Consider the following 13,394-nt stretch of genomic DNA (forward strand, 5'->3'; position numbering starts at 1 on the left):
TGACTTTTAGAAGAACGGCGACACTGAAGAAAACATCAGTAAGAGTGAGCATGCCTTCCCCATGGAACACATAGGCAGTAATCAAAACTATGACAACAAATTATTTTTGCAAATAGAGGTTTGGTTGGAGGTGTGCTTAATCAGAATTTTATTACTTATGTCACTGGAACTTGAGATGCACTGTACTGTTCGTTTGCTTTAAACAACAAAGCCTACAAAAGAGATCCCGTGACACTTTCAGTCCAGCAAAGTGAAGCCAACTAATTTGTCACGGCTTTCTTATACCAACGTGGTTCTTAATATATAATAAAGTCATACTAATAACTTGGTTCTTTGAACTACAGTCAGGTGCCATGGGACTCTGATCAGAATTCATGTCCTGGTTTCCTTCTCCCTGATCCATCTGGGCTGTTAGTTGGGAGTTCCAGCTGTAAACTTTGACAACAACCCAGAAGTCTCCTGGCCCTAGAAATCAGGTGACTTAGCCTAGTGCCAGTGATATAAAACCTTCCAGATCTGCTCCTTGCCTTCAAACTGGCAGAGAGAGAGAGAGACCCTCAGCTCCCCTATTCAAATCCAGGTTACTCGTTTTTTGCCATCTGGCTGCCTGCCTCATTTCAGCCTGTCTGATTCTACTTATCTAGGAAATATATTTGACTGTGTACTATCACGTGAACCCCTTTGCCATTTCACTAAAAAGGTAAAGATAGTTCCCTGTGCAAGCACCGGGTCACTCCTTACACATGGGGTGACATCACATCCCGACGTTTACTAGGCAGACTTTGTTTACGGGGTGATTTGCCAGTGCCTTCCCCAGTCATCTTCCCTTTACCCCCAGCAAGCTGGGTACTCATTTCACCGACCTCGGAAGGATGGAAGGCTGAGTCAACCTTGAGCCGGCTACCTGAAACTGACTCCTGACGGGATCGAACTCAGGTCATGAGAAGAGCTTTTGCCTGCAGTACTGCAGCTAACCACTCTGCGCCACGGGGCTCTACCATTTCACTAGGGCTGTGCAATTAATCCTTCCTTTTTATGCAACTTAGAAGTGACGTTCGCTGACTTTGGTATCTTTTAGTTTCGACTATTTTGAATACCGCTACACAGACAAGTTGTTTTATGTTGACCTGGATGGCCTTGGCTAGCCCAGTCATCAGATCTCAGATGCTAAGCAGGGTCAGCCTGGTTAGTCTTTGGATGGGAGACCACCAAGGAAGCCCAGGGTTGCTACACAGAGGCAGGCAATGGCAAACCATTTCTGCATGTCTCTTGCCTTGAAAATCCTAAAGGGTCACAGTAGGACGGCTGTGACTTGACGACACTTTCCACCACTACACAGACAGTTATATTGGGCTAAGCTCATATCAGTTAGTAATCTTCTCTAATGGGATTGCAGTTGAGAGGTAATATAACTTAATGGGCATACCAGATTTGCCAGGCATAGGATGCTGTTGTAGAAAATTAACACAAGTCCTTTCTCGTCTTTTTGTTCATGCCTTCTAACTACAGCCAGAAGTGTCCTAAAGCCCCCAATCAGTCACCAAAATATCCACACTATCCCTTTGGCACTCCCGTATAGCAGCTGCTTTGTCAGCAGCAAGTATAATGGGCATGCCCCATCTGAAAACCCCTTTGGCACAGCCTTTTAGGCAGCCACTTTTTCTGCAAATGGACTTGGAAATCTAGGGGGGCATACTCTTAGCAGACAGATGGGGGGGTTGGGGTGAGCTGTGCACTTCACATCATGTACAGTAAGCCTCACTTGTTCACATGCTGACTGCAGTTTCCGCCCTAGCACTACCTGGTTCTTTTAACTGAAGGCACCAGGGATTGAACCTGGGACCTTCTGCGTGCAAAGCTGCTGCTCTCTCATTCAGCCACAGCCCTTCCCCTTGCACACTGCATATTGTTGTGCTAGAATTATGTCGAGTGGTGGGAGGTAGGAAACAGGGCGAAAACGCATGGTTGCTTTAGCCTCCTTTATCCCCTGTTTCGGCCAGGATTCAGCCAGGATCGAACGCATGTGTTTCACCGAACGTGCGTTCGATCCTGGCTGAAACAGGGAATAAAGGAGGCTAAAGCGACCGTGCGTTTTTGCCCTAAGTTGTCATCAGATGGATATTGACACCTATCTTTACAAGCTAGAACTCACGTTTGCACATTACACACAGCTCCTCTGCGTGTGAACAACACAGACTGTGGCCCCTCACTCTTTGGCATTTCACACCTTCACCCAAGCCACAGCGGGTTATGTAGTTACCTCGTATGGTCTGGGAAATTGTGGTAAAAGCTGAAATTATGCTGCTTGAAGATATCCGTCAACGTCTTGTGAAATCTTTCCCTCTTGCTTCGTAAATAGTTCAAAAGATCTCCGTAGCAACAGTATTCAAAAATTAAGTAAATCGGCCCTGGAATATGTTTAAGTAAACAAAAAAATGAACAGCCGCTACTACAACTAGCCATAAAAGAGAAAAAGGCAGCAAACGTTTGGAGGATGCAGCAGAAAAGCACTTTTAAAAAAAAGAAACGGAAGATTCCCTTTGTTTCTTTACTAACAGTGCATTCCTAAGGAGAGTTACTCCAGTCTAAGCCCACTGAAATGAATGGGCTTAGACTGGAGTAACTCTCCTTAGGAATGCACTGTAAGAGTTTCTTTCAATTTTGCTTTTCACTAGAGAGGAGGCACAGACAGAAATGACTAGCCCTGATGTGATATCCTATGCTAAAGGTAAAGGTCCCCTGTGCAAGCACCGGGTCATTCCTGACACATGGGGTGATGTCACATCCCGACGTTTCCTAGATAGACTTTGTTTACGTGGTGGTTTTGCCAGTGCCTTCCCCAGTCATCTCCCCTTTACCCCCAGCAAGCTGGGTACTCATTTTACCAACCTCGGAAGGGTGGAAGGCTGAGTCAACCTTGAGCCGGCTACCTGAAACCAACTTCCGTCGGGATCGAACTCAGGTCGTGAGCAGAGCTTTTGACTGCAGTACTGCAGCTTAACACTCTGCGCCACGGGGCTCCTATGTCCTATGCTAGCCATTCCTTATATCAAACCACTGATGTTCCCAGGTTAACAACAGCCTACAGCAGTGATTGCCAAACTGTGTGTCTGGAACTAAAAGTAGGGTTCTCTCAGGTGGGTTATGAGGCCAGGTAGGAGGAAGGAAGAGAGCCAGTGTGGTGTAGTAGTTGAAGGGTTAGACTAAGACTAGGTTCTGGGAAACCCAGGTTCCAATCCCCACTTGCGCCGTGGAAGCTTCCTTGGTGACCTTGGGCCAGCCACACTCTCAGCCTCGACCCTGGCAAGTATTTGGATGGGAGACCTCCAAGGTATACCAGGGGCGAGACCTGGAGGCAGGCAATGGCAAACCACCTCTGAACATCTCTTGCCTTGAAAACCCTACGAGGTCGCCATAAGTCAGCTGTGACTTGACAACAACAAAAAGGAGGAAGAACAGGTGAACTGGAAGAGGAGGCATCAGGATACTCGATGACTAATTTGGGTTTGCTTCAGTATAATGTTAGAAAAACCCATGAAATATAACTCAATAATATAATAAATAAATGAAAATCTAAACTTCTTCACTGATATGAGGGTGTTGCATCTTATATCAGGGAGGGGGAAAGTAGAGTGGAGTTACTTTGTACATGGGTCCCAAAAATGTCAAGTAAGTTCAGAATTTGGCCCCACTTCTAAAAAGTTCAAGAACCTCTCATCAATAGGACAGTAAAGTTCAGCATATTTCAGTAACGTGCCCCTTACCTGATAGGGTACATGCTCCTAGTAGATTCACAATGTTTTCATGACTTCCAATGTGAGTCATCATTTTGAGTTCTGACATTAGAGCCTCTTTTTCGGAAGAGCTGTATTTTTCTGTAAATACATCACAAAAGGTGATCTTTAACACACTGGGGACTTGCATCTCCACCATTTGATCGTTTAATGTACAATGGCAAATTAAATTCAGCACCATGAAGTTGATCCTGTTTAAGCTGCTCAAGCAGCATAGTGATCTGGATTCATAGCACTACCAATAGCAGCTTCACAAATCAGCAACTGAAGATGAATTCAGTGCCCAGAAAGCAGAACTTGACAATTTTCCATTCCTAACTGTGATGCTTGATCCTATGTATGCTTACACAGAAGTGAATTCAACAGGGCTAACTCCCTGGTAAGTGTGCTGAGGATTGTAACTTTAATGCCAAGAATTGTCAGTATTAGATTAAATGAGTCACAGTACCCTATCCAGCCAACTGTATTGTTAATGGCAATTTCATAGAATCATAGAGTTGGATGGGACCACCAGGGTCATCTAGTCCACCCCCCTGCACAATGCAGGAATTTAACAACTACCTCCCCCACACACACCCAGTGACCCCTATTCCATGCCCAGAAGATGGCCAAGATGCCCTCCCTCTCATGAACTGCCTAAGGTCACAGAATCAGCATTGCTGACAGAGGGTGGCCTCTTTGGAGGGTGGCCTCTTTATCATTGTACCCTGCAGAAGTCCCTTCCCTCCACAAGCTCTACCTCCAAATCTCCAGTAACTTCCCAACCCAGAGCAGGCAACTCTATTAGTAACTTAGTACACTTGGTACTCATCTAATGTTTATGAGAACTGTGATCTATAACTGAGGGGCCACAACAGAAGAAGCCCTGTCATGCATCGCCACCCACTTCATTTCAGATAATGATTGCATATAGAGGACTTCAGAACTTCAGATGATGACTGTAATAACTAGACAGGGTAATATGGGAGTCGGCAGTCCTTGACATACCTTGGTCCTGTTTTATTTCTTTTATACATTTTATATATTATTTATATACATTATGTACAGTCCATCTTTGAAGCCCTACACAGCTTGGGACCAGCATACCTTAAGGACTTTCTTCTCCCATATGGACCTACCTGTCCACTCCCAGCCATCTTGGGAGGTCTTGCTTCAGGTGTCCCTGCCATCTGAGTTGGAAGGCAACCCAAGAAAGAGCCTTCTCGGTTATGGCGCCAAAACTTTGGAACTCCCTCCCCAACGAGATTTGTTCGTCTCTTTCTATTGTTGTCTTCCCCCACTGGGGGAAGACTTTTTTGTTTTGTTTGGCATACCCCCAATAGCTGTTATTGGCCCTCCTCCCTGGTTTTGGTGTTATGTGTGCTTATGTTTTTAGTGAATCGTTTTATATACACTTAATTTTGTTCTGTTGTTGAAATATTTTAAGGTTGCTGCCTTGGGGACCCATTTGGGTGGAAAGACGAGAGAAAAAAGATTTTAAATAAAAATAAATAAAGAATGTAACTCCTCTGGAAAAACACAACATTCTTTTTGATTAGAAGAAGAGTTAGTTTTTATATGCCGACTTTCTCTAGCACTTAAGGAAGAATCAAACCGGCTTACAATCACCTTCCCTTCCCCTCCGCACAACAGACACCCTGTGAGGTAGGTGGGGTTGAGAGAGCTCTAAGAGAGCTGTGACTAGCCCAAGGTCACCCAGCGGGCTTCATGAGTAGGAGTGGGGAAACCACCTGGTTCACCAGCTCTGTATTTTATACCACATAATATTTGTACAGCGCCATCATATACATGTTTACTTAGAAGTACACCTCACTATGTTTAATGGGACTTACTCTCAGGTAAGTGTATTGTGGAATTAGTACTGCCCTTTAAACTAATCGCAATTTCTAAACTGTCTTCAGGGACAGCTACATATAAAATGGATTGAACTTTTTTGTGTGGCTCAGTGGTAGAGCATCTGCTTGGCATGCAGAAGGTCTCAGGTTCAGTGGTAGAGCATCTGCTTGGCATGCAGAAGGTCTCAGGTTCAGTCCCCGGCATCTCCAGTTAAAGGGACCAGGCAAGTAGGTGATGTGAAAGACCTCTGCCTGAGACCCTGGAGAGCCGCTGCCGGTCTGAGCAGACAACACTGTCTTTGATGGACCAAGGGTCTGATTCAGTAGAAGGCAGCTTCATGTATACACATAGCTTAAATAATCGTGCAGGCGGAGGGCAGGGTGCCGTGCAGCTAGAACAGAGTGCTTTGTGTCACTGTGGCCATTTGCCAGTAGAGGGAGCTTCTCTCCTGCCATCCACTGGCCTTGTTCTCTCTGTACAGAAGCTTGTGGTGATGGATGATTGAACTACACAGTCTCCTAATTACTGGTCTCCCATTGGCCTGCACTGCCTCCCAACTTAGTTGTAGATGGACCTCAATCTCCCCACCTTTGCCCAGACTATCCAGCCCTGCCGCTGATTTGAATACAAGTTCTGCCCCCACTATTCTATGAATAGCCCACACTTTCATAGAATGATAGAGTTGGAAGGGACCACCAGAATCATCTAGTCCAACCCCCTGCACAATGCAAGAAATTCACAACTACCTCCTCCCCTACACCCCCAGTGACCCCTCCTCCATGCCCAGAAGATAACCAAGATGCCCTCCATCTTTTTGCAGTAGAAATAGACCAGATGATCTTTACAACATACCCTTCAGCATTTTGACAGCAACTTGGACTGACACTCCTGACTCGCTAATTCCATAGGCTGTCGCATTCACCACTTTCCCAAAGGCACCAGAACCAAGAATTTGCCCTAGAAGGGAGAGAAAATGAAAAGGATTTTCTTCATCTTGCAGTTCAGGCATGTGGTTATCAGTCTGATGGTTCGTTTAATGACAGTCACTGCAGATTCTCACCAAATTCCAGATTTTCTCTTGGAAATTCCCACTTCATTTCATACTCCATCTCGCTGAAATCAACGTAGATGTATTCATTATCGGATGGGCCGACCATCTGTATAATCTGCATCTGACTCATGTATCTAAATCGCTACCAGAAATGGAAAACTGTGAATAGCTGGAAAAGGGAAGTGTGATGAGAAAATGAGTATGTGAAAGACGGGTGCTGGTTTAGCCTTTACCTTTTTATAGCTGTAGGAAATTAACAGGAGCATCACCGCAATTAATGAAATAAAGAATCCAATGGTTGCATATAAAGTGGTATAATTTGGTAGGGCAAAGACCTCTGCAACTGGAAAAGAGGCAAATTACTGAACATGGAATCACTTCAGTGTAATGCTGAAAATAAGATTACTTTGTGCATCTGAGGAAACAAGATGAAGCCTTCGCAAAATTCGTGCCACAATGCATTTGTTCATCTTTAGGATGCTTTGTTGAAAAGAAAAAGTGTGTTTGTTTATTCCTTAAAAAAAAATACATAATATGGCACCGGCTGAGCTCAGGCTTCAAATAACATGCCTTTAACAAGACTCTAACAGAGTAGTGTGCGGTTTATAACACAGAATATTAAAATATCACAGACATACATTAAAAACCCCTAAAAGCAAATGAGAAACAAGCCATCTTCAATAACAATAGATTTTGATGTGCTGCCCCTATTTCTGTTGATAGGCCAGGTGTTCCCAGTTAATAGAGACCTAGAAGTGGAACTGGGAGACCTGGGTTCAAATGTCACTTCTTTCAAGGACTTCTATGCCTTTAACCAGGCCATTGGCCTGTATCTAACCACTCAGTTCTAAAAGCTTGAGAGCACTTAAAGTTTTCTCAACAGGGGGCAATGATATCGGTCGGGCAATGATTTCCGCTTCTTGTTGCACTGCTCTTCCCAAGTTTGTTCTCGGAAGTCAGTAGACGCAGAGGAGCAGCACGGTGGGCTTGTGTTGTGGAGGGGGGAGTGGTGGAAATCACTGCTTCTCTTGAGAAGATGGAAGCACCTTCAGAACTGCATTGTCAGAGGCAAGCCACTCTCTGGCACTTTCACTATCCTTTTGTGAAATGAAAACAGTGACCTGCCTTAGGGTTGTTGAGCAAAGGAGAAATACAGTAAGGCCAGGGTGAAGAGGCGAGACAGAGTGCAGTCGGTCCAGGTGTGAAGTAAACCATATTGTGAACGTCTGAAGCAGAGAACATATTTAGGAATGACTGGTTCATCTCTAAGACCCAGTCCTTGATCTTAGTTGAAAAATCATGCTAGCAGAAATACATGTTTTGTTGAAAGCTTTGTATAGACAGGTCTCTTTTGGACCCCAGAACACAATATATCTTCACATTACAAGCCGAACATTGCCTCAGCGTTCCACAGTGCTCAGTAAACAACAGGAGCAAATTCCTGTCCCATAGACATAACAGGACAATACCTTTGGGTTTAAGGAAATTTGTTTTGCAGGATAAACCAACAGAATTGTTTGCACAACACTCAATGAAAAATCCAGCTTGTGCCTCCGTTGTATGTAAAGTGCTGTTTGTGATCCAAGAGCCAAAGGTTTTTCCTTCACGTTTGTCATCTGAAATTCCATCTGTGACTTGTGTACAACTGAGGGGAAAAGAAATCTATTTAAGTTTTCTACTATTTACCCAAACTTCTGGAAAGACAAAGGCATGATCGACAAGAGCAGAATTTTGTGTTGTTGTTGTTTTTTAAAAAAATATTTTTTACTGATAGACATAAATGAATGTAATAGCTGCTGGCTTTAACTTTTGCTCTCACATAATGTTTATTTCTGATGCATATTGTGAACTAGAACCATGAGTGGTAGAAATTACAGTCTCGGGCGCATTCTACATGCCCATCCTACACCATCTTTGCCAGAAGCAAAGCAATAGGTGAGGTACCTCAGAGCCACTTCATGGGTTTGACAGATGTTTGCCACAGCAAACAGATAAAATGTGAACTACGAACACCTGGACATATATGGTGGACACATGCCAAGGATTGAACAGGGAGGCACATTTGCAAAAAAGCAGTAGACACATGCCAAGGAGCTGGCATGTGTCCACGGCTTTTTTGCAAAGGTGCCTCCCTGTTCACTGGTCTACCATGAGGAGCCACATAAAGTATGAATTGTCATTCTGACAGACTATTGAGACTAGGGTTGTTTGACACAGTCTTAATAAGAGCTGGTATAGTGTAGTGCCTAAGGGATACAACTGGGAATCAGGTGGTCCCTGAGGCATGTTTCCTGCAAAGTCCTGTCCCTCAGTATCCTCCTCCCAACAGCATATGGGGATAATTAGTGAACTACATTATAATATCATTTTAAGGAATATTAAGGTAATGTTGTCAAATGCTTTGAAAACTCAAAGAAGCATCATCATATTAAGCATTCTTGATGTGTGTGTGTGTGTGTGTGTGTGTGTGTGTTAAGTGCCATCAAGTCGTTTCTGACTCATGGCGACCCTATGGATCAATGTCCTCCAAAGTGTCCTATCCTTAACAGCCTTGCTCAGATCTTGCAAATTGAGGGCCATGGCTTCCTTATAGAGTCAATCCATCTCTCGTTGGGTCTTCCTCTCTTCCTGCTGCCTTCAACTTTTCCTAGCATGATTGTCTTTTCCAGTGACTCTTGTCTTCTCATAATATGTCCAAAGTATGACAGTTTAGTCATTTTAGCTTCTAGGGTCAGTTCAGGCTTGATTTGTTCTAAAACCCATTGATTTGTTTTTTTGGCGGTCCAGGGTATCCGTAACACTCTCCTCCAACACCACATTTCAAAGGAATCTACTTTCTTCCTATCAGCTTTCTTCATTGTCCAGCTCTCACACCCGTACATAGTAATATCAAGCATACTTGATACAGTATATAATTATTATACTTAATAATAATGCTTGATGAAAATATTGTGTGATACAAAAATAACCCTATGCTGGCTGCAGAAATTTGTAGCAAAAAAACAGAACCATGGCCAAAACTCTACATGACAAAAAATCTAAACAATTGTTGTAGACCAATATTTTCAGAAATTTATATATCAATTATCCACAATGGGAACCGCAGGTAAGTACAATGTATACAAGATAATTTCCAAATTGTCCATAGAACAGTCCCAATGTGTTTGATATGAGTTCTTCTTCTTTATGTATACTGGTGTATCAGTAGCTCAAATAACACCTTCGAGGTGTTACTTACCTGAGGTTCCTATTGTGGATAATTGTTATATAAATTTCTGAGTATACAACAATTGTTTAGATTTTTTGTCATAAATAGTTTTGGCCATTGTGCTGGTTTTTTTAAAAAAATAATGTGCATACAATTAATAGTAATAATTATTACCATTATAACATTATATCTATATAATATATTTAAGCATATCAATACTTCAGGAGGGAAAATAAACATGGTACATGTAAGAGAATTGGGCTTCAAGGCCACAACAACAACAATTTTAGTATATAAATATACGTACTAATATACTAAATGTTAAAAGTGGCCAGGAAGGCCAGTCCTCTTATAAGCCCTCTAGGCTCTGAACCTGCAGGTAAAAAGGTAAAGGACCCCTGTGCAAGCACCGGGTCATTCCTGACCAACGGGGTGACGTCACATCCCGACGTTTCCAAGGCAGACTTTGTTTGCGGGGTGGTTTGCCAGTGCCTTCCCCAGTCATCTCCCCTTTACCCCCAGCAAGCTGGGTACTCATTTTACCGACCTCGGAAGGATGGCTGAGTCAACCTTGAGCCGGCTACCTGAAACCGACTTCCGTTGGGATTGAACTCAGGTCATGAGCAGAGCTTTTGACTGCAGTACCGCAGCTTAACACTCTGCGCCACGGGGCTCCTCTGAACCTGCAGCACCTAATTAATAGTAATAATTATTACCATTACAACATTATATCTATATAATATATTTAAGCATATCAATACTTCAGGAGGGAAAATAAACATGGTACATGTAAGAGAATTGGGTTTTCAGGCCACAACAACAACAACAATTTTAGTATATTAATATAATTATATACTAAATGTTAAAAGTGGCCAGGAAGTCCAGTCCTCTTATAAGCCCTCTAGGCTCTGAACCTGCAGCACCTAACTTGGAGTTGATTAGAATAGCTGAGGAAGACAATGCGATGCTAGATGAATCATTCGTCTGGCCCAGTATGCTGTGATCTGCTTGACAATTTGGGTTTTTTTAAATGGAAATCTAAAAGCGCATCTGAGTGTGAATCAATCACACCAGAGCATTTTGCACCGTTTCAGTGGAGATCTTGATTTACTTTACATGCTCTTCGGAACAAGTCCTCCAAACCCAAAATGCTGCAGGAAAGCTCTCTGCAGTGCAGGATACTTGATCTGACAACGCGAGAGATGATACTTCAGGCTTCTCTGCAAAAGATGGTTAGAAAAATACAAATCCTTTAGAGAGAGACTTCTCAGACTCTATCAAACAAAACTTCCCCACATTTCCAGCTAAGTCTGTCTGTCTGTCTGTCTGTCCATCCATCCCCCCCCCCCCATCTCTCTAATCACATTTCTAATCTGCCCTCCCCAGCCAAGACTGGGGTCAGGGTGAGAATTGCAACCTAGAAAAAAAATTAAGCAGCTGGCAAGATTCATTCTTGTCTCAGGCTGGGTGCAAACCCAGGCCAAAGAAAGTGAGGTTTACACCAACTCACATCAAAATGTTGATTCTGCACAACATTCATCTTACTTGTATTGCCTGCCTATTAGTAGCAGCCACTCTGGGACTTCAAGCAAAGATCTTTTGCCATCCTGCTACATGAGATTCCTTAATGGGAATGTCAGAGGTTGGACCTGGGACCTCCCATATGCAAAGCTTATGTCCTGCCAGTGAGTAACAGGGCTGCCTAAAAATGCAGCTCTGTATCCCCTGTTTCCATCAATGCAACTTCCAAACCATGCTGCTGAAATCCTCCCTGAACAAATGTAAGCTGCCCAGAATCAGAGCTTGAGAAGTTGCTGCCCATGTCTGTAAGAAATCATATACACAAATAGAATTGTCTTGTTCAAAATCATCATGGGTCAATCTAGCCCTGTATTACCTGCCTTAACTGGCAGGGGCTCTCTGCAGTCTTAGGCAGGCCCTTGCCCTGTGAGCTCCTTTAATTGTCCATGCAGGAGATTCAACGGGCCTTGTGCATACATGAGCTTTGACCCTTCCCTGAGAGTGTACGAGTTCCCCCTTGCAAGTCAAGTTCTACATATTCCTGCAGTCAAGTTCTAGATATTTTTTAACTTTAGATATTATTATTTCACATTTATAAGAAGTCCAAAAGGCACTGTGGAAAAGAATAGACTGTGAGAATTCTATAGGTAGGGTTGCCAACCTCCAGGTACAAGCTGGAGATCTCCTGCTATTACAACTGATCTCCAGCCGATAGAGATCACTTCACCTGGAGAAAACGGCCGCCTTTGGCAATTGGACTCTATGGCATTGAAGTCCCTCCCCTCCACAAACCCCGCCCTCCTCAGGCTTCCCCCCCCCAAAAAAAACTCCCGTCGGTGGTGAAGAGGGACCTGGCAATCCTATCTATAGGCAATATCAGGGATAGAATAAGCTGGACATGGGAGAAGACCACAAAGGCAAAACGTGCATTCTTTTGCTTTCTTTACTCACTTTTCACATATAGTTTTAATGTTCTCTCCACTTGCTCATCGTCATTTTCTGCATAGAAAACATATTCTCCTGGCTGGTATTTATGATCACAGAAGGTTGCAGAGATGCTGTTTCATAAAGGAAGGAAGGAAGGATAATTCAAGCATGTCTCCAGAGGCACCCGAGGGTTGTTTTTAAAGCCAACCAGGCAGCTATCAAAGAATCAGAACCCAAAATAGTATCATGGCCAAGCTACGTAATTCTTCCATTAATATCTTTCAAGCAGCACCTTCCCTTGGAGATGTATGCTTTGAAAGCATTTCATTGACTAAAGGAAGACATTCTATGCAAGTCATTATAGAAAGGCCCTTCCAACCTAACCAGCAATTATGGACTTTCAAGGATATCAACACATTGGCTGGTAAAGTTAAATGGAACATTTTAAAAAATGGTGGCAGCAGTTTGAAAGAATCCAGGCCATTTTGATGCAAACATATTTGTTTCTGACCTGAAGCAAGTTCTAAAAAATGGGTTCTGAAAATGTTCATTGTGGATCCGTTTGAACCAGGCAAAAGTGGCCTTGAAGGACACCTATTGTTTAGCTAGCACCTGCAATGTCACCAACACGCCTCCACTGAGTTCCACTCCACAGAAGATCCCTAGGCCAATAATTTATAATTAAGAGTGAAAATGCAGAGGAGAAACAGTCAGGGTCTCATTTAGGGTTGCCAACCTCCAGGTACTTGCTGGAGATCTCCTGTTATTACAACTGATCTCCAGCTGATAGAGATCAGTTCACCTGGAGAAAATGGCCACTTTGGCAACTGGACTCTATGGCATTGATGTCCCTCCTCTCCCCAAACCCCACCCTTCTCAGGCTCCACCCCCAAAATCTCCCACCGGTGGAAGTTTGGATGAACATGTGGAAGTTTGGGTAAATGAGCCAGAAAAAAAATAGAGGGAGAGAGAGAGAAGGAGAGAGTCTGTTACAGACTTCCTGACAAAAAAAGCCCATCCTTGAGCAGTATCCTTCTGTTGCTGATGAATAACGTAC

General features: G+C 43.4%; 1 protein-coding gene across 1 annotated transcript in view; it reads right to left on the bottom strand.

The window, feature by feature from the left end:
• FLT3 (fms related receptor tyrosine kinase 3) overlaps positions 1 to 13,394 on the bottom strand; it is a 39,510-nt gene that overhangs the window by 13,722 nt on the left and 12,394 nt on the right. Inside the window, exons 8-15 of the mRNA XM_056858159.1 lie at positions 12,362 to 12,468; positions 11,001 to 11,109; positions 8,151 to 8,326; positions 6,915 to 7,018; positions 6,691 to 6,823; positions 6,483 to 6,587; positions 3,765 to 3,875; positions 2,261 to 2,408 (exon numbers count right to left, since the gene is read on the bottom strand). Of these exons, the coding sequence (XP_056714137.1) occupies positions 2,261 to 2,408; positions 3,765 to 3,875; positions 6,483 to 6,587; positions 6,691 to 6,823; positions 6,915 to 7,018; positions 8,151 to 8,326; positions 11,001 to 11,109; positions 12,362 to 12,468 (993 nt within the window). The remainder of the gene's footprint in view (positions 1 to 2,260; positions 2,409 to 3,764; positions 3,876 to 6,482; positions 6,588 to 6,690; positions 6,824 to 6,914; positions 7,019 to 8,150; positions 8,327 to 11,000; positions 11,110 to 12,361; positions 12,469 to 13,394) is intronic.

The sequence above is a fragment of the Euleptes europaea genome, chromosome 12 (genome assembly GCF_029931775.1).
Source record: "Euleptes europaea isolate rEulEur1 chromosome 12, rEulEur1.hap1, whole genome shotgun sequence".
NCBI classification, from domain to species: domain Eukaryota; kingdom Metazoa; phylum Chordata; class Lepidosauria; order Squamata; family Sphaerodactylidae; genus Euleptes; species Euleptes europaea.